General features: G+C 31.9%; 2 protein-coding genes across 3 annotated transcripts; one reads left to right on the top strand and one right to left on the bottom strand.

Moving 5' to 3' along the window:
• The first annotated feature begins 11,591 nt into the window (after positions 1–11,591).
• On the top strand, positions 11,592–14,545 carry LOC107460517 (protein phosphatase 2C 57). Of its 2 annotated transcripts, none has more exons than XM_016078891.3 (11): positions 11,592–12,015; positions 12,102–12,242; positions 12,332–12,434; positions 12,514–12,624; positions 12,725–12,804; positions 12,900–12,953; positions 13,035–13,151; positions 13,243–13,297; positions 13,485–13,517; positions 13,821–13,867; positions 13,943–14,545. In XM_016078891.3, the coding sequence occupies exons 1-11, from the start codon at positions 11,711–11,713 to the stop codon at positions 14,064–14,066; spliced, it is 1,170 nt and encodes a 389-aa protein (XP_015934377.1). In that variant the 5' UTR covers positions 11,592–11,710; the 3' UTR covers positions 14,067–14,545. The 2 variants fall into 2 exon arrangements, with proteins under 2 accessions (XP_015934377.1, XP_015934378.1); XM_016078892.3 differs by having other exon boundaries at positions 11,596–12,015; positions 12,114–12,242; positions 13,943–14,536.
• Positions 14,546–20,907: 6,362 nt separating this feature from the next.
• On the bottom strand, positions 20,908–22,423 carry LOC107460488 (uncharacterized). The gene is made up of 3 exons (XM_016078848.3): positions 22,289–22,423; positions 21,662–21,717; positions 20,908–21,255 (listed from the first exon to the last, which is right to left on the bottom strand). Exons 1-3 carry the CDS (start codon positions 22,353–22,355, stop codon positions 21,142–21,144), a joined length of 237 nt encoding a protein of 78 aa, XP_015934334.1. The 5' UTR covers positions 22,356–22,423; the 3' UTR covers positions 20,908–21,141.
• Between the last annotated feature and the right edge of the window lie 3,523 nt (positions 22,424–25,946).

Genomic DNA, 25,946 nt, shown 5'->3' with positions numbered 1-25,946 from the left:
ATAAGAATTTTTATATATTTTTTCAAGTATTTTTTTATATTATATAATATTTTTTTAAGTATCCTATTTTAGTATGTTATAATTTTTTATTATTATAATTTAATATTTATTTATTAAATTAAAAATAATATAAAAATTGAGAACTTTTTAAGTATTTTTTAATAAAAATTAATAGTTATTTATTAAATTAAAAATAACATATAAAATAACATATTTTAGTGCTCTTTTTAAGTACTCTCAATAATTTTAATTGTATTACAGGTTCTAATTTTTTATTAGTTATACTTTTATTATTATTTATGGTTAATTTTTTTATTTAATTTATCATTTCTATAGAAACAATAATACATATTATAAAAAATTAGAATAATAAATCATACACAAGAATTACAATGAAAAATTTTATAATATCAAACAAAAAAATATTCTATAATTTTTTAGTACTTTTAGTATTCTTTTATTTAGTATTGTTTTAGACTGTAAAATTTTATTACTTATGATTGTATTATTATATATGATCAGTTTTTTATTTACTTTGTCCTTTTTAATAAGATCAATAATTCATATTATAATAAAATTATAATAAAAAATTAAAATATGAAGGGAAGTACTAAAAATAATAAAAAATTAAAATATTTAAAAAATCTTATGGAGAAAACCAATAATAACCGGCAACAAGCCATACTTCAAGTGAACTAGTTGTTAGGATCCAAAATCACTTCTGCTCTTAATGAACTTAAACCCACTTTTATCCTCTGTAATACGTTTGTCAAACACATCCTAAAACTGAGCTTTTAAATCTATTATTAATATAAAACAATAACATTACGCATTTCACTAACGAAGTCCAACTAAGTTGTTATAACCTCCTCTCCATCCATGTCTATCCGTAACTGACTTTTAAATGTAAACAACTTTCTACTTTTCACGGCAAATTCTTCTTCTTACTCTTCTTTCAAATTTGCGGATGTATGTTCTTTTTTTCGTTATCTTCATCGTTTTTGTTAGGTATCAGACCAATGATACAATAAAATATAGCGATGAAAAATTAGAAATTTGTATAAAATATAGAAACAATAACTTTCTTTGAGAATTACAACTTCTCTCGATCACAAGGAGACTACAATAACACTCTCTCTTGACAAAAGAAGAACATACTTCTCTCTACATATATAGGAGAAAACTACTCAAAGAAATATTATGTTATTCTATCTTAATGACTTGATTGAAATGGATTAAAGAAAAACTCAATTTATAGGTGAGTCTCTTCAATATGAACCATCCGTCAATTAGAGGTATATAATTCTTCTCTTTTTTCAACCATTAAAATTCTAAGGTTATAAACTAGGATTGTTTATTACCTTTCATTTTATTTAGTTATTATTTATTTATTTATTTTCTAAAATTAGCTTTACTAATTTTCACAGTTCATATTATCGTCGTTATTGTTATTGTTATTGTTGAATTTTTGTCATGTTGATAATGTTATCTGATTTAAAATTGATTTTAAATGTGTTTTTTTCACGATTCAGTCTTGTTTGTGTGCTTATTTTCGAACTGAGTTTATGTGTCGCAATCATTATATAATTTCGGTTCATTTCTTAGTTAATTATGTCGCAATTGTTATGTAATTTGGCTTTTCGGTGCATTTATGAGTGAATAAAGGTGCATTTGAACTCATTATTCTGCACAATTCAAAAATCTTTCTCTTCTTATCTTCTGCTGCTGCTTCTTCTTCTTCTTTTTCACGTTTTTCTTCTTTATTTTCTCTTTTTTTTATTTTCTTATAGTTCTTGTTTTATTCTCTTCAGAGGAATGAATCAAGAAAAAGAGAAAAAATATCGAACAAAAAAGAAAAAATATATTAATAATATTGGCTGATCCAAATTAATTTTGAATGTATTTTTGTTCATGATTCAATCTTGTTTGTGTGCTTGTTTTCGAATTGAGTTTATGTATCGCAATCATTATGTAATTTCGGTTTATTTCTGAGTTAATTGTGTCACAATTATTATTATGTAATTTCAATTCGTTTCTGAGTGAATCAAGGTGCATTTGGACTCGTTGTCCTGCACAATTCAAAACTCTTTCTCCTCTTTCTCCTCATCTTCTACTGCTCTTCTATCTTCTTCTTTTTCATCTTTTTCTTTTTCATTTTTACTTTCTTGTTTTATTTTCTCAACTTTTTATTTACTCACTGAGAGGAATAAAATCAAGAAAAAAAGAAGAAAACATCAAACAAACAAAAAAGAAGAAATATATTAATGACGTTGTCTATTCCAAAATTAATTTTAGATATATTTTTGTTCATGATTCAGTCTTATTTGTGTGCTTATTTTTAAACTAAGTTTATGTGTCGTAATCATTTGTTAGAAGATTGAATCAAATCATGGAGATATTTTAGGATCACGAGAAATATTAGGAAAAATCAATGTTATCAATTTAGAATATTTCAATAAATAGATCCCTAGCTATCTATAAATTAAAGGAATTGTTGTAAATAAAAATGTATCAGAGAAAAAATAACATTTCTCAATCTCCTCTTATTCTTTCTACCTTCTAATTATTCTTTCTTTTTCCCTTAAACCCTCGATACCATCGTAAGATGGTATCAGAACTGTGTTAGGTCCTAGGAACTCAGATTTGGATCATTGTTTCTATACTCTCTCAGCCAAATTAGCCAAAACAAAATGTCAACATCTGACAAAGATACCAGTGTTAATACTGGCAATAATTTAAACAAACCCGATGAGCTGACGCTGCAGATCGCAAAGTTGCTGCAGAGCAGCCTTGAAATGCAATCTTCACAAAACAACTCTGACAATCTATCAATTGGTTTCCAATTGAATGGGGATAATTATCCTCTGTGGGTAACCCTAATAAGAAAAGTAATCGGTGGGAGAGGAAAGAAGGCTCACCTGACAGGGATACCCCCAGCACCAGCAGAAACAGAACCGACATATGAACAATGGAAGCAAGGAGACCAGACTGTTTTTACTTGGATCATCCAGAACATCAAAGTAAGCCTAATGAATAATGTCTCTCAATTTCCAACGGCAAAAGCTTTGTGGGATGGCTTGGCAACCACATACGGAAGCGGGATGGATCCGATACAAATCTACGACCTGCATCAACAAGCAAACACGCGAAAACAAGGACAAGGTACCCTAGAAGATTTATGGAACAAACTACAAGTCATTTTGGATGGCAATAGACAGAAAACAACCAAATCCCATGAAATTCCCAGAAGATATTACAACTTTCAATCGATTAAAACAGGAAGAGAGACTATACCAATTTCTAACTGGTGTAGATGACAAATTTGACACTGTTAGAAGAGATCTATTAAAACAAGAACCTGCTCCTTCAGTAGAATCTGCCTACGCCACTATCCGGAGGGAGGCGGCTCGACTTCAGATTCTAAAGCCTACCACCGATGGCGTAGGAGAGGCATCACAAGGAGAGATTGGGACAGGCCTTGCTGCGAAAAATAGAACCGATTAAGGCGGTCAAGGGCGTGGTCGCTCAAACACTGTTGGACGGTGGTCATCATCGCGGGAGAAAGAGAGAGAAGACAAAAGCTATATTTACTGTACCCACTGCGGAATGAACAAACACACCAAGAAAACATGCTTCAGAATCGTAGGATATCTAGAATGGTGGGAGGATAATCACAAGAAATCAAAGAACAAATCCGGTCAAGGGAGAGGGGCCACCGCCGTGGGCTTCCCGGAGGTTACCAGCAACAGTGACACCGGAGAAGAAGAAGGAGAAAACCGCAGGACACAGCACGGTAAGGCTTCGGTGGCTCCAACGCAACAAGGTAAGAGAGAAAAAGAGGGCAGTAACGGACTCTACCAAGATAGGTCATATAATGGCATTGGTTTAATTGCTGGGAATGGGGCCCATAACCAAGGTCCTATAAAAAAAATCAAAAGAGTGGATCTTTGATTGTGGGGCCACTGACACCATGACCTATGAACTCAAGAATTTTGACAGTTTGACCAAGCCCTTAAAGGCCCACATTGAGACTGCTAGTGGCGATTTAATTGAAGTTAAAGGGGGGAGGCTCTATTGTTTTTTCAAAAAATTTAAAATTAGAAAAATGCCTCTATGTTCCTGATTTGTCTTCTAAACTATTATCTGTTAGCCAAGTAACCAAGGAGTTAAATTGTGTGGTACTTATGTATTCCAATTTCTGTCTTTTGCAAGACATTCTTACGAAGGAGATCATTGGGCGTGGTACTGAGAGAGATGGACTTTACTACGTTGATGAGGTAGCACACCAGGGACATGCCATGCTTGCTCACGGAACAGTTATCAGGCAACTTTGGTTATGGCACAGACGTTTGGGACACCCCTCATTTGGGTACCTTAAGATTTTATTTCCTAGTTTTTTTTTTTGAAAAACGCTGAAACTATTAAATGTGAGACTTGTATTCGTGCAAAAAATCATAGAGTTACTTTTTCTCCAAGCAATACAAGAGTCAATTCTAACTTTTCTCTTATCCATTCTGATGTGTGGGGTCCCGCACCGAAGTCCCAAAATAATCCCTTTCAATATTTTGTATTATTTGTGGATGATTTTTCTTGCATGACTTGGATATATTTTCTGAAACATAAATCTAAAGTTCCTGATTGGTTCTTTGATTTTTACCAACTGATTCATACCCAATTCAATAAAAAAATTCAAATACTCCAGTCAAATAATGGTGAGGAATTCATAAATCAATCAATGAAAGACTTCTTCCAAAAGAATGAGCTTATCCACCAAACATCCTGTCCAAATACCCCCCAACAAAATGGTGTCACCGAGAGAAAAAATCGTAAAAATCTTGAGATGACTCGAGCCATGCTTTTCTATGCACAAATGTCAAGTTCTTTTTGGCCTGAAGCTGTTGCAACCTCAGCCTACCTTCTCAATTGCCTACCCACTCAGGCCCTCGGCAACAAAACACCCCTTCAAATCTTGGCCACTCAGACTAAGATTCCCCCCATTCTTACCTTGCCACCTCGAGTTTTTGGGTGCTCTGTGTTCGTCCATATCCCAAAAACAAATAGGAATAAACTCGAACCTTGTGCAAAAAAGTGTGTCTTTGTTGGGTATGCTACACACCAAAAGGGACATCAATGCTACAATCCTGTCACTCGTTGTATTCATGTAACAATGGATTGTGATTTCTTAGAGCCTGAATTTTACTACCGTCGCCATCATGGCGTTCAGGAGGAAGAATTTAGTAGATCGCCAAGTTGGCTAGATAACCTTTGTTGCCTCGAAACTGTTCAAACAGAGCGAGTAGATGGAGTCATCGAGCATACCTTACTCAATGAAAAAATCACTCAATACACACAACCAGTGAAACTCTTTCTGAGAATATTATACAAGAGGTAAGTGAATCCCACTCTAATAATTTACTCCATACTTTAATGAAGCTGCTAACAATGACAGTATAGCTCTGGAACTTGAAGAATCAGAATGAGAACCCTTTATACTTCCTCCAAGAAGAAACAGAGGTGTTCTACCCAACCAATACTCTCCAGAACATGTCTCCCGCAACTCAAAGTACCCAATAAAGACAACTAGAGAAGGAGCGACAGAGGTTGCAAAGGCCTTTTCTAGCATCTTCCTAACTGAAGACATCCCCAAAACGGTCCAAGAAGCAAGTAAAAGGACTGAATGGCAAGAAGCTATGCAGACAGAAATGGAAGCCCTGAAGAAGAACAAAACCTGGGAAAAATGTATTCTATCGGCCGGGAAGAAACTAGTTAGGTGTCGATGGGTATTCACCATTAAATACAAGATAGATGGCACTGTAGAACGTTACAAGGCAAGGCTGGTCGCCAAAGGGTACACACAAACTTATGGCATTGATTATTCAGAAACCTTCTCACCAGTAGCAAAAATTGATACCACAGAGTCCTCTTCTTAGTAGCCGCAAATGAAGATCGGTCTCTCCACCAATTTGATGTAAAAAATACTTTCTTTCATGGAGAGTTGAAAGAAGAGGTATATATGGAAGCTCCACCAGGATTCTCTAAAGGATTTGAGAAGAATGAAGTGTGTAGATTGAAAAAGGCTCTCTATGGCTTGAAACAATCACCGCGGGCTTAGTTTGGAAGGTTCATGGTTGCCATGAAGAAATACAGGTACAAGCAGAATAACTCAAATCACACCTTATTCCTGAAAAGGAGAGGAGATTTAATAACATGCCTAGTAATTTATGTGGATGATATGATCATAACAGGGAGTGACAATGAAGAAATTGCAAGGCTAAGGAGGAATCTCTTCACAGAATTTGAAATGAAGGACTTGGATGGATTAAAGCACTTTTTGGGAATAGAAGTTCTACGCTCCAATAAAGAAATCTTTATCTCTCAGAGGAAATACATCCTAGACCTCCTTGCAGAGACAGGAATGGTTGACTATAAACCTGCAGACACTCCTATGCAAGTTAATCATGGCTTGAGACTAGAGGAAGACTCTAAATTGGTAGATAAGGAGCGGTACCAACGCTTGGTTGGCAAACTAATCTATTTATCACACACCCGACCAGATATAGCCTATGCATTAGGGGTAGTTAGCCAATTTATGCACCAACCACAGGAGAATCATATGGAAGCTGTCATGAGAATAGTCAGGTACTTGAAAGGAACTCCAGGAAGTGGGATCTGGTTCAAAAGAAATGGGCACCTTAATATTGAAGTATACACAGATGCTGATTGGGCCGGTAACCCAAATGATAGAAGATCTACATCAAGCTACTTTACATTGGTGGGAGGTAACTTAGTCGCTTGGAGAAGTAAGAAATAGAAGGTTGTTGCCCTCTTAAGTGCTGAAGCAGAATTTCGAGAAATTGCTAAGGGCATAACTGAAATCCTTTGGATTAAGAAACTCATATCTGAAATTGTGTTTTCACCTCAATTGCCAAGTAAATTAAAATGTGACAATAAAACAGCAATAAGCATCTCAGAGAATCCTATACAATATGATAAAACTAAACATGTTGAGATAGACCGGCACTTTATCAAAGAAAAAAATTGAAGAAGGTACTGTGGAACTCCCTTTTGTCAGATCAGAAGACCAATTGGCAGATGTCCTTATGAAAGCAGTCTCAGGCAGAATTTTGGCCGAAGTTCTCAGCAAGTTGAGCATTGGTGACCCCACTACTCATCTTGAGGGAGAGTGTTAGAAGATTGAATCAAATCAAGGAGATATTTTAGGATCACGAGAAATATTAGGAAAAATTAATGTTATCAATTTAGAATATTTCCATAAATAGATCCCTAGCTATATATAAATTAGAAGAATTGTTGTAAATCAAAATGTATCAGAGAAAAAAAACATTTTCCAATCTCCTCTTATTCTTTCTACCTCCTAATTATTCTTTCTTTTTTCTTTAAACCCTCAATACCATCATAAGATCATTATGGTAAATTTCGATTTATTTCTCAATTAATTGTATTACAATTATTATGTAATTTGGGTTCATTTCTAAATTAATTGTGTTACAATCCATTATGTAATTTCGGTTCATTTCTCAGTGAATTAAGGTGCATTTGGAATCGTTATCCTGCACAATTCAAAACTCTTTCTCCTCACCTTATGTAATTTCACTTTTCGATCTATTTCTGAGTGAATTAAGGTGCATTTGAACTCGTTATCCTGCACAATTCAAAACTCTTTCTCCGCTTCCTTTTTATCTTCTGTTGCTTCTTCTTCTTCTTTTTCATCTTTTTCTTCTTCATCATCTTCTTTTTTTTTTCATTTTCTTATAGTTCTTCTTGTTTCACTCTCATAGGTGGAATAAAATCAAGAAAAAGAGAAAAAAATATCAAACAAAAAAGAAGAAACATTAATGACGTTGTGTGATCCAAAATTAATTTTGAATGTATTTTTGCTCATGATTCAGTCTAGTTTGTATGCTTGTTTTCCAATTTCGGTTTATTTCTGAGTTAATTGTGTCACAATTGTTATGTAATTTTGATTCGTTTCTGAGTGAATTAAGGTGCATTTGGACTCGTTGTCCTGCACAATTTAAAACTCTTTCTCCTCATCTTTTACTGCTTCTTCTATCTTCTTCCTTTTTTTTATCTTTTTCTTCTTCATTTTCACTTTCTTATTTTATTTTCTCAAATTTTTTTATTTACTCATTAAGAGGAATAAAATCAAGAAAAAGAGAAGAAAACATCAAACAAAAAAAAAGAAACATATTAATGATGTTGTCTGATCCAAAATTGATTTTAGATATATTTTTGTTCATGATTCAGTCTTGTTTGTGTGCTTATTTTTAAACTAATTTTATGTGTCGCAATCATTATGGTAAATTTCGATTCATTTCTCAATTAATTGTGTTGCAATTGTTATGTAATTTCGGTTCATTTCTGAGTGAATTAAGGTGCATTTGGAATCGTTGCCCTGCACAATTTAAAACTCTTTCTCCTCACCTTCTACTATAATAACAGCAGTAACAAAAGAATGACGATGAGGAAAAAATACGCAAAGGAGAAAGAGAAGGAGAAAGAGAAGGAGGAGAAGGCGGAGGAGGAACGCGAAGAAGAGAAAGACGACAACGACGACGATAACGTAAAGCCCCGCACGTGAACGTAAATGACTTAGTTGGAAGAATGATGTGCCGCGTGTGATCACGCTCTTTTTAATGAAAGTGATTTTTGTTAGTGTTGGGTCTACTTAATTGGACTTGGATAGCAATATTACTTGGATGTGTAGTATATCTAAAAATAAAATATATATTAAAGATGAGTTAAATAATAAATGATAATAATGTTATTTTTGTTTTAATAATCTCACTATTTTTTTTATAAATTCATATAAAATACAATTCTTTTATGTTAGAAATAATATTATTGAAAATAAGAGTAATATTATTACTTTTGTAAATAATTTATATGAGTTTAATTTTAATGTATTGATAGTGCAAATTATATAATTGTGTAATTACATTCGTTCTTTTGGATGATTATTTACGTGATTAATGTGAAAGGTAATTATTTTTACTGATGTGACATCGTATAATTGAATACACGTATAAAATTATTTTACATAGACAATTCATCAAAATTAAACTCTAATTTATATATGTTGGGATAATATTTAATTTGGTATCTTATGATGACAAACATAATTAACTAACTATTATAATAAGTAATATAGGAATCAATCAGGGATGACCGAACTAGTAAGATGGGACTATACAAATCAGCATTATCAAGAGGAATATCATTGAAGATATTAAACCAAACCTGAAAATATATTATTATGAATGTTTGGATAGTTGTTGCACATTATCAAGATAAAGATTCTATTTTAATATTAACGGAATAAACTCATAAATGATGCATCGGCTATTTGATGAATTGAGGAATCATTCCAATATTAAAGAGAAGATATCAAGCTCTATACAAGATTTCATCTAAGATAGAAGCAACTATTTTCGTGTATATTAGAGATCATACAAACAACTTTTTATTTTTTTTGTTATTTGAGTGTGTTTTTGCTTCTTTTATGTCTAGATTTAAATTTAATTTAAGAAATATAAAAGCTAAAGAGAATAGTGCATACAAAAACTATTTAATTTTTGATTGAGTATTTTAATTTCGAAAATATATTGAGTTAGAGTGTACTTATTTTTTCTTAACTAGATTGAATTAGCACTTAAGTGAATTATTAATCTTGGAGTAGCTTAAATGATTTAGAAGAATATGAGTCTCTTTGAAATTGGAGTTTGTAATTCATATAGATTATAATGGAAATAATACTGTTATTATAATAGAGAATGAATGTAAGTCATATTGCTAGTAGAAGTTAATGATAATAGACAGAGACAATTTACGCAAAAACTTCAATATATTTATATACAAAAACTTAATGACTGTTTCAATGATTGATTTTTTATTTGCTAGTAGCATTTTTATATTTTTAGTCCCAACATATTACAATAACTTTGATTATTCTTGTTTCATGAAAATTGAGAGCCATTGAACGTCAATACAAAATCTGGTATATATTATAAAAAAAAAAAAACTCATTCTCCTCATTTTTAAAGGATTAGTTACTAGTTAAAAGTTTGAAGTAAATATATCATTATGAAAATGCCACTTGTAGGACACTTAATGCTAGTTATATTGTAGTTGTGCTTAGAATTTAGGGTGATTAATTCTGTTTATATTTTAAGGTTAATTGAAATAATATATATAGCTATTTAAGAATATGAATTACTTTTAATACAAATAGTTGAAATTTGATTCCTTAACAGAACCAAGAGCTCCTTGGAACTTTTTCATGTATTTGTGGATTAGCAAAAATGACACGACACGCCATCAGAAATGTAAGTGTTTGTTTTGTTGTGGTTGTTGTTACCCACTTTGCAAAGTATGGTGGGATTTTCAGGTCATGTTTAGGGTGTAAAAATGCATTTTATTTTAGCAAAGATGTAAATGCTGATTTTTGGACTATTGTTGAGCACAAATGGTTATGTTATGAAGTGTTGCAGATTGGGCAGTAGTTTTGCTTTAGATCAAATGTTGATTTTGCTTATATCATAAAACGGTAGGGTGATAAATTAAATCTCTAATTAACTTGACTATTGACAGAGTTGATGTTAGTCTATGTTGAGAAGGTATTTTGGCACTCATCAATAGATCATTAGCAATTGTAGTTTGTATTTATATAAAGAGAAAGTATAGGGATTAGGGAGCCAATAGAGTATATGTACAATGTGTATAATAGAAGTTTAGGCATGTTCGATTCAGTAGGATATCAGATGTTTATTATCTTTGCATAGTATGGGTGTATTGTATTTGAGAAATTAGTAGTATTTTATCCTGAATGTTCATTTTTTAACTTATATTGGGCCAAATAAACAGCCAATTGTACACATTGTATAGATACTCTATTGACTTCCTAGCGGGATTCTTTTATGCTATGTTTGTTTGAAAGAAAAATAGAAGGAAAGAAAAGGAAAGGAAGGAAATAAGAATGAAAATGATTATTTTTCGTTGTTTGGTTGAAGAGAGAGATAGAGGAGGAAAGAAAAGGAATGGAAAAATATTGGTGGGACCACTAATTTATTTTCTCTCCAACAATCTAAGGAAAATGAGAGAAAACTAATTTCTCTCTACACTTTCTATATTACCTCTTTACTTTTTTTTAATATATTTTATAATACAAAGGGTAAAATTGTCTTTTTTATAACATTTCTTTTTTTCTTATTTTTCTTTCATCCAAACACATCTAAACAAATAAAAATTTATTCAATTTTTTTCCTTTCTATTTTCTTTCTCTCTATTTCTTTGCTTCCAACCGAGCATAGCATTAAGAAAAGTAGTAATTCATATATATTACTCAAATATAGTAATTTGTGAAAGATGAAAGAAGCAGCAGCATGTTGATAGGTTGAGTAATTAGTAGAAAGGAAACCTTATCTGATATGAAGTGAGGCAGAACCATGCATTGTGTAGACAAATAGTGTTAAGTATCAAGTTTGACCAATCAAACTTGGGCACATGACGTGAGTTTGTAGGTTAATTAATGGTCCAAAATCCTTGTGGAGAATATCATCTCATACAAGAAGAGAATCCAATCCGTTAAAGCAGTTAGAGGCTCCTATTAACTCACTTATCCACCCTTGCTTTCAGTTTCAGTTTGAAGATTCTCTGAACCCTTGTGCACTGTGGTAGCAGCAGGTAGGTAATGGCCTTATCAAGCTCATATATACAAAGATTCCTCTTGGGCAAGCTCCATAGCCGCTTCTCCTCCAACCACAGAAACCCCTTTGCTGCTGTTACATGCACAAGCAGGTGCTACTCTGCCATTGCCATTGATGCACCTTCATCTTTAGCTGAGGCTCCTGGTGTAAGATGGGGATCCATAGCTTTGCAGGGTTTAAGGGAAGAGATGGAGGATGATATCATTGTTCGCCCTGATGGCCTTCATGGATTCTCTTTTGCTGCTGTTTTTGATGGCCATGGAGGCTTCTCTTCTGTTGAGTTCCTCAGGTCTATTGCACCTTCAATGTTGATTCATTTAAGGATATGTGATTGGTTTCTTTGCATAATCTGATTTGTTGATTTGATGTGGCAAGTGCAAACCATAGGGATGAGCTCTACAAGGAGTGTCTTGAAGCCTTACAAGGTGGGTTAGTATTGGTTGAGAAAGATTTCAAAGCCACTAAAGAAGCATTAGAGCAAGCATTTGCCAAAGCTGATGCCAAGTTGTTAAAATGGTAAACCCAATAAACTAGTCTACAATTGAATTGGTTTCCATATTGGTATGATTCAATTGAAGGTTTAGACAGTATTTCATTTTTTAAAGGCTTGAAATGAAGGGAGAGGAGGACGAATCGGGCGCAACAGCAACTGCAGTGTTCATAGGGGACGATACGCTGCTCGTTTCACACATTGGCGACTCATCTGTGGTATGTATTATCAATCTTACAATAAGTTTTGGATACAGAGTATGCTGTTAATTTGAAGTGTCCCATATTGGTTTTATAGGTTCTATCTAGAGCTGGAAAAGCAGAAATGGTTACTAGTCCTCACAGACCATATGGGAGCAACAAGGCTTCTCTTCAAGAAATCAAAAGAATCAGAGAAGCAGGTGGATGGGTGTGTTTTCCTTATTCCTCAATTTACAACTTTAGATGAATTGTGACAACTTTGAATTCCAATTCATGGTTTGATAACTCAAAAACTATGTTATCTATAGATTGTGAATGGTAGAATTTGTGGAGACATTGCTGTATCTCGTGCATTCGGGGACTTAAGATACAAAACAAAGAAGAATGAGTACACTCCTAATCTCTTCATTATTGCTACTAGTACAAACAGCTCAATGCTATTTATTTTTTCCTAAGGTTCATCTACCTTTTGCTGTGAAAAAGGATGCTACAAAAAGGAGTTCAAGAAGGACGATGGTCAGAAAAGTTTATTTCTCGGTATGTTGCTACAAAGTTCTTCCAATTCCTTATTCCTTAAGTAAGAATGGTTCTAACATATGATATGTTTTTATCATCCAGGGTACGGCTCAACAATGATTTAGTTGTTGCATACCCTGATATTTATCAAGTAGATCTTGGCTCAGATGCTGAGTTTATAGTATTAGCATCAGATGGCTTATGGGATTATATGAGCAGGTCCATTGAATGATACCTAGACTCATTTCTCTACCATTTTTCTTTCTTGCTAGATCACAAAATTTACCTTCACATTCTTCCTACATTGCAGCTCAGATGCAGTTTCCTTTGTGAGGGAACAGTTACAAAAGCATGGAAACATTCAGGTATTTCATATCAATACAGTAAGGTTTGGTTTAGTTTGGTTTGGTAAGACTTTTCGAAGAGGTGTTTGTGTTTTTTAAAAATACAAGCTCCTCATTTTATGTTCAGTACTCGTGCTTACCGCTTTTAAAAGATGGGTACTTTTGAAAACACCTAATATTTATTTATTTATTTCCTTTCTTGTTTCAGGTAGCCTGTGAAGCACTTGCACAAGCAGCTATGGTAAGTGTTTAGCAGATGTCATGAAATTATGAGAGTAAATATGTTTTCTGTTTTTGATGTTTGTGAATTTCTTCAAAAACACCCCTAACGTTTAATTGCATTCGATTTTGTTCCTAATGTTTTTTATTTGCATCAAAATTATACCTGAATATTAACTCCATCCAAAATGTTAGGAACAAAATTGAATGAATCGAAAACGTTAGGGGTATTTTTGAAAAAAATTGCAAACTCTAGAGACAAAAAATATACTTTTGATGGAAATGTTTAGTTTTTGTAATGCGTGAGTATATATATACACTGCAGGACCGTAGAACACAGGATAATGTGAGCATTATAATTGCTGATTTAGGGTACGTATTTGATTATTATTTGGTAACAAAGTTGTGATGATTGGTGTTTGTGAAAATAAAAGTTGATGATTGCAGGAAGACGGATTGGGAGAATGTGGCAGTGCAGCAACAAAATATGGTATTGGAGCTGCTTCAAGCCCTTGCTACCATTGGTATTGTGTCCATTGGAATTTGGTTTTCGTCTCAGCTTTCATTATAGATTCACAAAAGATAAAAAAATAAAATACCAGTGATAATCATGTATATACACAGAGATAGAATCTACTTGTTTTAGGACACTAAGGATTTGTCTTTTCTTTTATCTTAAGGGGTTAAATCAATGTTTTATTCCTAAAATTAAGAATTTTATTTCAAAGCATGGATTGCCCTCAACTTTTTTCTTTTGTATATACATAGTTATTCTTTAACTAATTCGGTTTAAGTCGGGTCAAAAGATACATAGCCTGCTTTGACGTTTAAAATTCTCTACCAGCACATGTATGCATAATGGATCCAACTTTCACTATGTTAGGCAAGCACCAAAAGTTAACCTACAAAATAATAATAATATTTGTACCTTTAGATTTTGGTATCAAACCTGTTTCTTGTGTGTAATTAATACTTAAAAGACCTGAATAATTTGGCGCATTAGAAGCTAAGTTTAACTGATATTAATGCTCGTTGATATTGAATGTAGTGAGTGTGAGTGAACAAGTTTCATTAGTAGAAAAATGTGGATTTAGATTAAGGTCAGTTTGAATAAATAATTTAATTAAGTTTTTTTTTGAAAAAATAGTTTAAATAATAAATGTCTATATTAAAAATAATTTATAAATAAGTTATTTTGTATTTGATTTTTTAGTTTTAAAAGTGTTTATTTTAAGAGAAGAATATTAGGACCTATTTGGGAAGTTTCAAAAGTAATTTTTTTGAACTTTTAACTTATGAAAAGTAGTAGTATTAATGTCTGGTGCAATTTTCAAAACCAAATTGCAGTTTTTTAAGAAGCTATTTAGGAGTTTAAAGAGAAGTTAAAAAAATTACTTCCCTTATAATACTACTACTTTTTATCATATTTCTATAAAATAAGCACTTTTAGAACTAAAAATCTAAACAAAAAATAACTTATTTATAAGTGTTGTAAAATAACCAAATAAAAAATAAATAAGGAAGAGGTAATATAAAATAAGGAAGTATAATTAGATAACAATATTCACTACAATTACTATCTCAATATAATAGAGATGATTAATATATTTACTAATATTATATATAAAGAGTAAGAGAAAGAAGTATTTAAAATACTTGTAAAATAAAGAAAGAGAGAGAATATAAGAGAGTGAGAAAACGTTGTTATTGATTGTTTATTGCTGTGTGTCAATTACTTCATATCATACTCTTATTTATAGGCACATAAAAGTTGTGCTTTCAAAGGTAATTAAATATGGTCTTCTCTTGATAAAACCAAATTCTTTATCGAAAAGGTTGGCAGCCCAAATTGTGAAGGAAGTCACAATTCATTAAATGGGCATCCACCCATGCTTATCATAACACTCCCCCTTTAATGACCATTTAGGATTATTGCCTCGTTAAAACTTTACTAAAGAAAAATTCAATGGAAAAAAATCTTGTGAAGGAAAAAGAGTACAATATCCTTTAGTGATGGGGACTGCCTCATTAAAAACCTTGTCAAGAAAAATACAATGGGAAAAAAACCTGACCAAGGAAAAAAGAGTACAGTCTCCCCCTCTTGTCGACATTAGTTGATGTCTCGAAATCGGCGTATCCCAATCTCATGTACCAATCTTTTAAAGGAGGATTTTGGGAGTGACTTTGTGAATAAATATGCCAGATTATCACTTGAGCGGATCCGTCAGATATCAATTGTCCCTTGATTTTGAAGACCACGAGTGAAGAAGAATTTGGGAGAAATATGCTTTGTTCTATCACCTTTGATGTATCCGCCTTTAAGTTGAGCAATGCATGCTGTATTATCTTCAAACAGGACAATTGGAGCTATCTTATGATCAATCAGTCCACATGATGACAGAATATATTGGATCACACTCCTTAGTCAAAAGCACTCGCGACTAGCTTTATGTATCGCTAGTATTTCAGCATGATTAGAGGATGTTGCTGAAATCGTCTATTTTGTGGACCTCTATGATATAGCTGTACCACCATATGTGAATAGGTATCCTGTTTGAGATCTCCTTTTATGTGGATCAGACAAATATCCAGCATCTGCATAGCCAACTAATTGTGACTTGGATCCATAGGGATAAAACAATCCCATATCAACCGTTCCATGAAGATATCGAAAGATCTGTTTGATTCTACTCCAATGTCTTTTGGTTGGAGAGGAACTATATCTTGCTAGTAAATTCACAGCAAATGATATATCAGGTCGTGTATTATTAGCAAGATACATTAGTGCGCCAATAGCACTAAGATATGGTATTTCAAGACCAAGGATATCTTCATTCTATTCCTTAGGACGGAATTGATCCTTTTCCACATCCAAAGATCTTACGATCATTGGGGTACTCAAGGGATGTGACTTATCCATATAAAATCTTTTCAAGATCTTCTCTGTGTATGTTGTTTGATGAATAAAGATTCTATTTTTTTATATGCTTGATCTGCAGGCCGAGACAAAATTTAGTCTTTCTAAGATCTTTCATTTCAAACTCTTCTTTTAGAGTTTTTATAATTGTTGGAATCTCTTCAAGAGTTCTAATGATATTTAAATCATCAACGTACACAGCACTTATAATGAATCCAGATGCAAATTTCTTTATGAAAACACATGGACAGATATCATCATTCTTGAATCCATTTCTGGCCAGATACTCAGTAAGACGATTATACCACATTCGTTCAGATTGCTTCAGACCATATAAAGATCTTTGCAATTTAACTGAGTATAACCCCCTACGAATATTCATTGGATAGTTTAGACACCTTTAGTCCTTCAGGGACTTTCATATAGATATTCCAATATAATGAGCCGTATAAATAGGTCGTTACCACATCCATTAAATGCATATGCAGTTTATGATATGCAGATAAACTGACCAAATAACGCAATGTTATCGCATCTACTATAGGGGAATACATTTCTTCGTAATCTATAACAGGCTTTTGAGAAAACCCTTGTGCCACAAGTCGGGCTTTGTAGCGCAAAACTTTATTTTTCTCATTTCGTTTTCTCACAAATACCCACCAGTATCCAACAGGTTTTACATCTTCTAGTGTACGGACTACAGGTCCAAAGACTTCACGTTTTGCAAGTGAGTCTAACTCAGCCTTCATGGCTTCTTTCCATTTTGGCCAATCATTCCTTTGTCGACATTCTTCGACTGATCTTGGCTCAAGATCCTTACTTTCATGCATAATATTCAATGCCACATTATATGCAAATATTTCATTGACAATTGTCTTATTTCAGTTTCATTTCTTTCTTGTAAAGACATAATTTATCGAGATCTCGTCATTTTCACAATTTTCAAGTACCTGAACGTCTTTTGGCATTAAAACTATATCAGAATTTTGGACAACTGCAGGTGTCTCTACTATGTCTTTTTCAACAGGAATATTATTTACCTCTTTACGCTTTCGAGAATTTTTGTCTTTGGAACCGATAGGCCTGCCACGCTTCTGGCGTGAATTTGCTTCAGTGGCTACTTGTTCTACTGGGACATCAATTCGAATTGAGGTATTTTTCGCTGGTATATAAGATTTAGTTATCCTCTTTATATCAGAAAATGCTTCAGGAAAATTCATTTGCTATTATTTGCAAATGTATAATCTTTTGAACTTCTAGTTCTCATTATCTTGATCGGGGATCTAAATGCATCAACGATGATGCATTCCAATTAAGTTCCTTTTCAGGAAGCTTATTCTCTCCCCCTAATGTTGGAAATTTTGATTCATCAAAATGACAATCCGCAAACCGGGCTTTAAATATATCTCCAGTTTGTATCTCAAGATACCTCACTATAGAGGGAGAATCATATCCAACATATATCCCAATTTTCTTTGGGGTCCCATTTTGGTACGACTAGGTGGTGCAATGGGAACATATATCACACACCCAAATATTCTTAAATGGGAAACATTTGGCTGCTGGCCAAAAGCTAATTGCATAGGAGAGAACTGATGGTAACTCGTTAGCTTCAAACGAATAAGTGCTGCGGCATGTAAAATAGCATGCCCCAAACCGAGGTTGGGAGATTTGTTCTCATAAGTAAGGGTCTAGTAATTAATTGGAGGTGATTAATAAGTGATTCTGCTAACCCATTTTGTGTGTGAACATAAGCTACTGGATGTTCAACACTTATTCCATTAGCCATACAATAAGCATCAAAAGCTTGGGAAGTAAATTCACCAGCATTATCAAGACGAATTGCTTTGATTGGATTTTCTGGAAATTGTGCTTTTAATCGAATAATTTGAGCCAGTAATCTCGCAAACGCCAGGTTGCGAGAAGATAATAAGCACACATATGACCATCTCGAAGATGCGTCTATCAGGACCATAAAATATCTAAAAGATTCACATGGTGGATGAATAGGTCCACATATATCACCTTGAATCCTTTCTAGGAATTCAGGGACTCAAATCTAATCTTTACTGATGATGGCCTTAAAATTAACTTTCCCTGAAAACATGCAGCACAACAAAATTAACTAGTTTTAAGAATCTTCTGGTTCTTTAGTGAATGTCCATGAGAGTTTTCAATAATTCTCCTCATCATGGTTGTTTTCAGATGACCCAATCTATCATGCCAAGTTATAAATTCATTTGGGCTAGTAAACTTCTGGTTTACAATGGCATGTGATTCAATTGCACTAATCTTGGTATAATACAACCCAGATGAAAGTGAGGGTAACTTTTTTAATATAACATTTTTATTTAAATCATGAGTTGTGATACATAAATACTCATGATTTTCCTCATTCATTGTTTCAATATGATATCCATTTGACCATTTCTGCGAATATCTTTGAAACTCAACAAGTTCCTCAAAGACTTGGTAGATAATAGTGCATTATTTATTACAAATTTTGTTCCTCCAGAAAATAAAATTGTAGCTCTTCCGGAGCCTTCTATCACATTGCATGAGCCAATAATAGTATTAACATATTCGTCTTTTGGCACAAGATGGGTAAAATATATAGTACTTTTAAGAATAGTGTGCGAACTTGCACTATCCGCAAGGCAAATATCTTCAGAATATGTCCTTACCATTTTTCTTCAAAAACAAATGATAATAATAATAAAATGAGTAGAAGTACATGCACAGTAAAATTATTCACATGAATACTTAATAAACACACATATTAAACTATTCCATCATTGATCAAATAGTCAATATTTCCTTTAGGATCCTCAAAGAAATTATACATTATAATGAGTGGTGGAATTTTCATCATTTGAAACAAAATTTGTTTTCTTTTCTTTGTCATCCTTTTTCAAGGATGCTTGATAAAGATCAACTAGGTGCCTTGGGGTACGACAGGTACGTGACCAATGGCCCTTTCCACCACAACGGAAGCATTTATCCTCAATTGATATACTTTGCCCATTGTTTCTTTTTTTTATCCCACTTCTTATGAGATCTTTTCTTGTGAACATAATTTCTTTTCCTTCCATAATTTTTCTTACTACTAAAACTTTGCCATTTACCTCTTCTGGGGTAATGATTTACCACATTTACTTCAGGAAATGGAGCGGCACCAGTTGGGCACACTTCATGATTTGTTAAGAGCAACTCATTTTTGCGTTTAGCAACAAGAAAGTAAGAGATTAGTTCAAAAATTTTTAAATTCTTTTTCTCGATTGCTACTGCAGGAGCACATTCGAGGCATGAAAGGTCGAGAAAGTTTTTTTCTAACATATCAGGCTTAATGAGGTATCACCGTCTTTTGATGATTGTACCTTTCTTTAAGGTCTTTCCACAGATCTACAAGATCTTTTAATATGGGATATTCATTTTTCAATCATACGTCAAGATGACGACGAAGAAAAATCATGGCTTTGGCTATATCCTTTTGGGATGTATTATTTTCGGCCTCAATAGTATCTCCAGGATCCATTGAATCAAGATGGATTTCAACATCTATATCCATGATAAATAATTATTTCCAAATATATCAAAAGTATTATATTTAAGATGAGAGAGTTTCGACATAATAAAAATTTGTTACCTGTAGTCTTCCTAAAATTTCGTTAGAGTTTCGTGCTGATAACGTGTTGTAAAATAACCAAATAAAAAATAAATAAGGAAGAGGTAATATAAAATAAGGAAGTATAATTAGATAACAATATTCACCACAATTACTATCTCAATATAATAGAGATGATTAATATATTTACTAATATTTTATATAAAGAGTAAGAGAAAGAAGTATTTAAAATACTTGTAAAATAAAAAAAGAGAGAGAATATAAGAGAGAGAACGTTGTTATTGATTGTTTATTTTTGTGTGTCAATTGCTTCATATCATACTCTTATTTATAGGCACATAAAAGTTGTGCTTTCAAAGATAATTAAATATGGTCTTCTCTTGATAAAACCAAATTCTTTATCGAAAAGGTTGGCAGCCCAAATTGTGAAGGAAGTCACGAGCATTCACCCATGCTTATCACAACAATAAGTTATTTTTAATATAGTCATTTGTTGTTTAAGATATTTTTTTAAAAGGAGCTTAATTAAATTATTTATCCAAATTGGACCTAAAAAGCTTTTTGCTACGAAAGAAATTATTTTTTTAACTTTTTTATAAACATTTAAATAACTTTTTAAAAAATTACAATTTGGTATTAAAAATTGTACCAAACATTAATATTATACATTTTTATAAATTTAAAATTAAAAAAATACTTATAAATCTATCCCAATAGACCCTAAATTTTATTGGTTTTCTATTTAATTTGTGAAAAGGGAGATAAACTTAGGCATGGTTTATTGCAAGTTAATAAATGGCAAGACTATTCTTTTTCTTTCAACTTAATTACTACCACAGCACTTAATGGTCCATAAATATGCAACATATATGGTCCAATTACACATATAATAAGATATCAAAAACTTTATTGTCTCATAGTAAGTCACTAAATTCACACAAGTAGTAGTCCCGGGGGTCTATAATAAATATATCATATGTCTCATTATACATTAACAAAACATTTTGAAATAAGGGCTATAGGATTATTATGATAACTTTTATTATTATATATTATATGTGATCATTAGGGTTGTACTAAAAAAAGTATCATATTCATTATTATTCAAGGGCCCTTGCCAGGCTTCTTTGTGTGCTTTGGATTTGCTCCTGCTTCATCGTAATCCAACACAAATTCATGGGAAAACAGTTTCCTTGATTTCATCTTCATGCCACCATCCTTCGTAATGAAAAAGCACTTACTAATTAGTTAAAAGATCAACACTATCTAAACATCAAACATCATACAAGTTTTTCAATTTTTTATTATATAATTAGCATTATTAAATTCCAAGCATATCCTCTATATTTACTTTATGGAGATATTTTATCTCCAGTATTCTAAGTTTCTAACTCAAACGGTTTAATTTATTCTTCATTATGACATTATTGAAAATAACACTTCTACACAGCTTTCGAATAATTTGGCACAAGTTATGAATGATTTTCAAAAAAGTTTAGTTAGAGTGTTTTTGTTACATTTTTTTAAGCAATTCTGATAATTTTTTTAACGACTCTAAATAAATTAAAACATTTTCCATTTATAAATAACTCAAATAAGAGAGATAGAAGAGATAATAGAATACCTTGTAAAGTACATGATGAGTAGTATACATGTTATCCCTAAAGCCTTCAACCAAACCTGAAAGAAGGAATATCTCTGAATAAAATCGATTACATAGATTAAACAATATTATATTATTGTTGATCAAGTTTCTTTAAAGTGAAAAAATGAGTCTAATAACCGGTAAATTAATATAGTAAAATTCACTGTTGAGATGTGATAGAAGATATTGAACTGCGTTTATTTTTTAAAATAGGACAAGACATGACACTAAGAACAACAAGATATAAAAGACAAATACATAAAATTTAGTAGTTTTATATTTTGTTTGGTAATAAAGTAGAACAAATTATGAAAATTTTATTTATTCTCATTTTATTTATTCAAAAATTTTGAAGAAAAAAATATAATAATAAAAAGTATAATTATGAAAAATTAATACGAATAACGAAAAAAAAATAAAAAATAAATTGTGTCCGTCTCTGTGTCTTTTCTATTAAAATAAACATAAAATATACTAAATCAATATTTTTAGACACAATGTCTATTTTCATGTCTTATCTGTTAAATACGATTCTATGTTCCTATCTCAAATGTCTTGTTGCTGTAAACAAACCGCAGAGTTAGAGAATATAATGAAGTTGCTAACCTGAAGAGAATGGAATGGAGAGGAAGAGAAGAAGTAGAAGGCAAGGCTTGAGGTTGATGAGAGGCATGGCAAGTGATAAGTAAAAATGAGGTTCCAAAAGCGAAGCCTATACGTGCCTTGGCATGAATGAAAGGAAGTGCAAACCCCCCTTTTAAAGTTGGTGTTAGGACTTAGGAGAGGTGTTGCATTGTCATGGTGTACCCCACCAAATAGCAACATTGTTATCATGAAATGCAATAACTTTTTTTAGGCTTATAAGTCAACTTCACTATTCATTTTTGAATATGACTTTCCTTGTATATTAAATAATTCATTCTAAACAGCAAAATTGTTTGCATGTGGACAATACTTACATTTTTCCCTGCATGGCACAAAATCATATCATATATAATTAACCACTTATAGCTTTGTCCACCTTTTTAATTTCCCAAGTCAACTTTCATTTTAATTCCTTGTTGATACCATGTGGCATAGTTAACAAATTTTGTTTCAATACACAATTCGTTACTCCATATTGAGATGGGAATTAGGAGGTAAAACATTGTGGTGGATTTGAATTCTTTTTCCGTGGTACCAACAATAACCACTTTAGAGATGAGTGCAAAATGGTGGCTTTTGGTCCTCTTATTATTTCGACTTTAGTCAATGGATGGAGACAGACATAGAGAGTGGGCTACAACCGATTAACTCAAATACATTGTGGAAATTCCCCTTAGTGCGTCTATGTGCACTACCAAAAAGAATCATGATTTTATAGGGGAACATCTTTAATAGTTTAATCCTTCATTAGAGCAAGTTAATCATCTTCTACGAGACAATTAAAAATGTTGGTAATAATGGCCATAAGGGACCCTTTGCCTTTTGTATCTGTTTTTGGCAATACAAATTCATGTTGTTGGAAATGCAAGTCATGGAAGCTTTTGATTATCATGTTATTTGAGATTAAGATCCTCTAAAATGAAAAAATTTGTAAAGTAATAAAGTGAAGTTAATCATTCTTAAATTAAGATAGTATAATATATATCTTATAGAAGTTATAAATTTAATGTTGATTAACCTTCTCACTTTATTACTTTATTTACTTTCTCATTTTAGATAATCTAAATTCTATTATTTGATGCAAATTAAATATGCATTTATTATAGTTGTCATAAGAGCTGTACCTAATTTTCAACTAATAGTGCCCCCATAAATATACAACTAGACATCCATTCTAATGAAGATATTTTTAAAATTTTCTCATAAAAATATTTGTTTAGCCACACTTTAAAAGCGTGATTTATAGAAGAAAAAAAATTAACAATTTTAAAAGAATAACATTATCAAATAAAGTTAACGCTTTTATAACACGACAAAATTAAACACTATAATTCATTATTCAATGATAAAAAAAATCTTCATATAAAAATAATTATAAAATTTTCATAAAAGTATCAGCAAGATATATATAATTTACCTAATCTCATAAGTAGGTATTTCCTCACATGGCAAATGCAACTTTGATATTTGCCCTTTATGTGCATATCTTGGTTTTGTCTTCAATGGTCCAAAGGAATATTTTTCATGGCATCTTGTTTAACTTAGATTTTAAAAAATTTAGAAATTGTGATTTGGCCCTTTAACCTGCCCTCTATCTTATGCAACTTGTGCATTCTCCGTAAGCCCTTATACTAATTAATCTCATGACAATAAACGGAATATACCAAAAACCAAACTCATAGTATTCTTGAATATATTATGATTTTATTAAAGGGGTTTGATTGTCAATTCTCATGATAGAATTTGTGAGAATGAAGTGTCGGTATGTGGCCACAGATCTTAAGGTTGGCAATTTTATTCGTGTATTGTTGCATGATGAGCATTATTTTCTTACAACCATACTAGATGTAAACTAAAATTAGTTATCAAAATCAGTTATCAATATAAAATATATGTTAAAATATAAAATATACATTTAAAATGAATTAAATAATATATATATTTATATATAAATACATAATAACTAATTTTAGTAATTGATATTAGTATACAAATAACATTTTTTATTTTCTTATTATCACCACCAATGCAAGTATATAATATCATATTTGTGTGTGACACTGTTCTATGAAAGCCAACGAGAGATAGAGAGAGAAAACTACATTTGGTCACAACTCACTTCATAGATAGAAATATATTCTCTATGTGGAGATACTATTTATTTTGGATGCTCACTATATCTATGTTTTGTTTTTGTATTCTTTTTTATTTTCTCACACTATATAATATTGCTAGAAAATATATGTACAGTTGTGCATAACATATAATATAGTAGTCAAAGGTCCTAAAATTTCAATTAACAAGTCCACAATACATACAACACTGATTAATATAAGAAAAATAAATTAATTAATAAACAAATAAGAAGAAGAAGAAATAAGAGAGAATTGACAAGGAAGGAATTGAAAAAACAAAAATAGAGAATGAGAGTGTATCATTCACATCCAAGCCACTGCTTTATGAGATATATACATTGGTGGCAGTCAGATCATAAAAGCTCACTAGCACTTTCTCTGAACTAATTTAAAAGAAACAAAAGTTACTCACAACTCACATTTGATCCCTTCTCCATAAACATACAAATTATGGGTGTGGCTCTTGTAAATATAAAATATACTTAAAAAATTAAGTAATTGATAAAAAAAACTAACATGTTCAAATTTAAATATATATAATTACATACATAATCACTTATATAATTGATTTTTTTTAGAGGAACCTAATTCATGAATTATATATATGGGAAAACCTAACCTATGATTTTCTTCTTTGAAGTGACTAACACAATGCATCAGAATAAGATGGCTTTTCAGGGGTCTCATGAGACAAATATAGCTTCCTTTACTGTTCTAAGTTCTAACATTCTTCTATCACATAATATGATCGCTTGATTAGTTACTGAACCTTTTTAGGGGATTTGTAATTCGGACCATATCACTGGGGAAGCAAAACAATTAAGATTTGGTTGTTATATTTTGTTTGGTGTGTTGCATGTGCATTTTCTCCTAATAATCACCAGATATAATTAGGAATCGCTAATATTACCTAGTTTATACCATAGTTCTGGTATTATTAGATAAAGTATACCGATGTCACCTAAAAACTGGTTATAAACTTACACACGACATTTTTTCAGCTATACAGTTTAAGATTTACGTATTCTGGTATTTTATAATAAAACACTTGCTTTTCTCTAAAAAAGTTACACACTTTCCTCTCTTCATAATCGTTGGTTAATCCCCTTAGTCCCCTGCCTAAAAAAAAAAGTAAAGATGATGATCATGATGGCCAATACAGAGGAGGGCTTTTTCGGGAGAAAAGAAAAGTATTAATAGCACATGTGCACCAAAATATTGGCATGAATAATGGTCTTTGGAAAATTTGAAGAATGCTAGTGTCAGCAGTTTTATTAAATAGAGAACAAACCTAACGCTCTTTCCATTAGGTGAAAGTATCCATTACATATTGGGCTTAGGCCCCGGATTTTTACCCCAAAAAAAGTATCCATACATATTTACTATTTATTATATTTTGCCTCTATACTCAGAAGACAACATATGCATAATAATTATAATTATTTTTCAGGTTTTACAACAGTTGATTATCCTGTTTTCAAAAT

Source organism: Arachis duranensis, chromosome 8, assembly GCF_000817695.3.
Source record: "Arachis duranensis cultivar V14167 chromosome 8, aradu.V14167.gnm2.J7QH, whole genome shotgun sequence".
NCBI classification, from domain to species: domain Eukaryota; kingdom Viridiplantae; phylum Streptophyta; class Magnoliopsida; order Fabales; family Fabaceae; genus Arachis; species Arachis duranensis.
Note: the sequence above shows the minus strand (reverse complement) of the source record. Positions and strands in the feature narration are given on the sequence as shown.

What these genes read in the sequence shown, in the direction of transcription:
- LOC107460517 (XM_016078891.3), top strand. Translation starts at nt 11,711, where the DNA reads ATGGCCTTATCAAGCTCATATATACAAAGATTCCTCTTGGGCAAGCTC. An exon ending in TCAGAAAAGTTTATTTCTCG is followed by an intron (nt 12,954 to 13,034) that starts GTATGTTGCTAC and finishes TTTATCATCCAG; the next exon opens with GGTACGGCTCAACAATGATT. An exon ending in AAAAGCATGGAAACATTCAG is followed by an intron (nt 13,298 to 13,484) that starts GTATTTCATATC and finishes TTCTTGTTTCAG; the next exon opens with GTAGCCTGTGAAGCACTTGC.
- LOC107460488 (XM_016078848.3), bottom strand. Translation starts at nt 22,355, where the DNA reads ATGCCTCTCATCAACCTCAAGCCTTGCCTTCTACTTCTTCTCTTCCTC. An exon ending in CTCCATTCCATTCTCTTCAG is followed by an intron (nt 21,718 to 22,288) that starts GTTAGCAACTTC and finishes TCCTTCTTTCAG; the next exon opens with GTTTGGTTGAAGGCTTTAGG. An exon ending in CTCATCATGTACTTTACAAG is followed by an intron (nt 21,256 to 21,661) that starts GTATTCTATTAT and finishes TTCATTACGAAG; the next exon opens with GATGGTGGCATGAAGATGAA.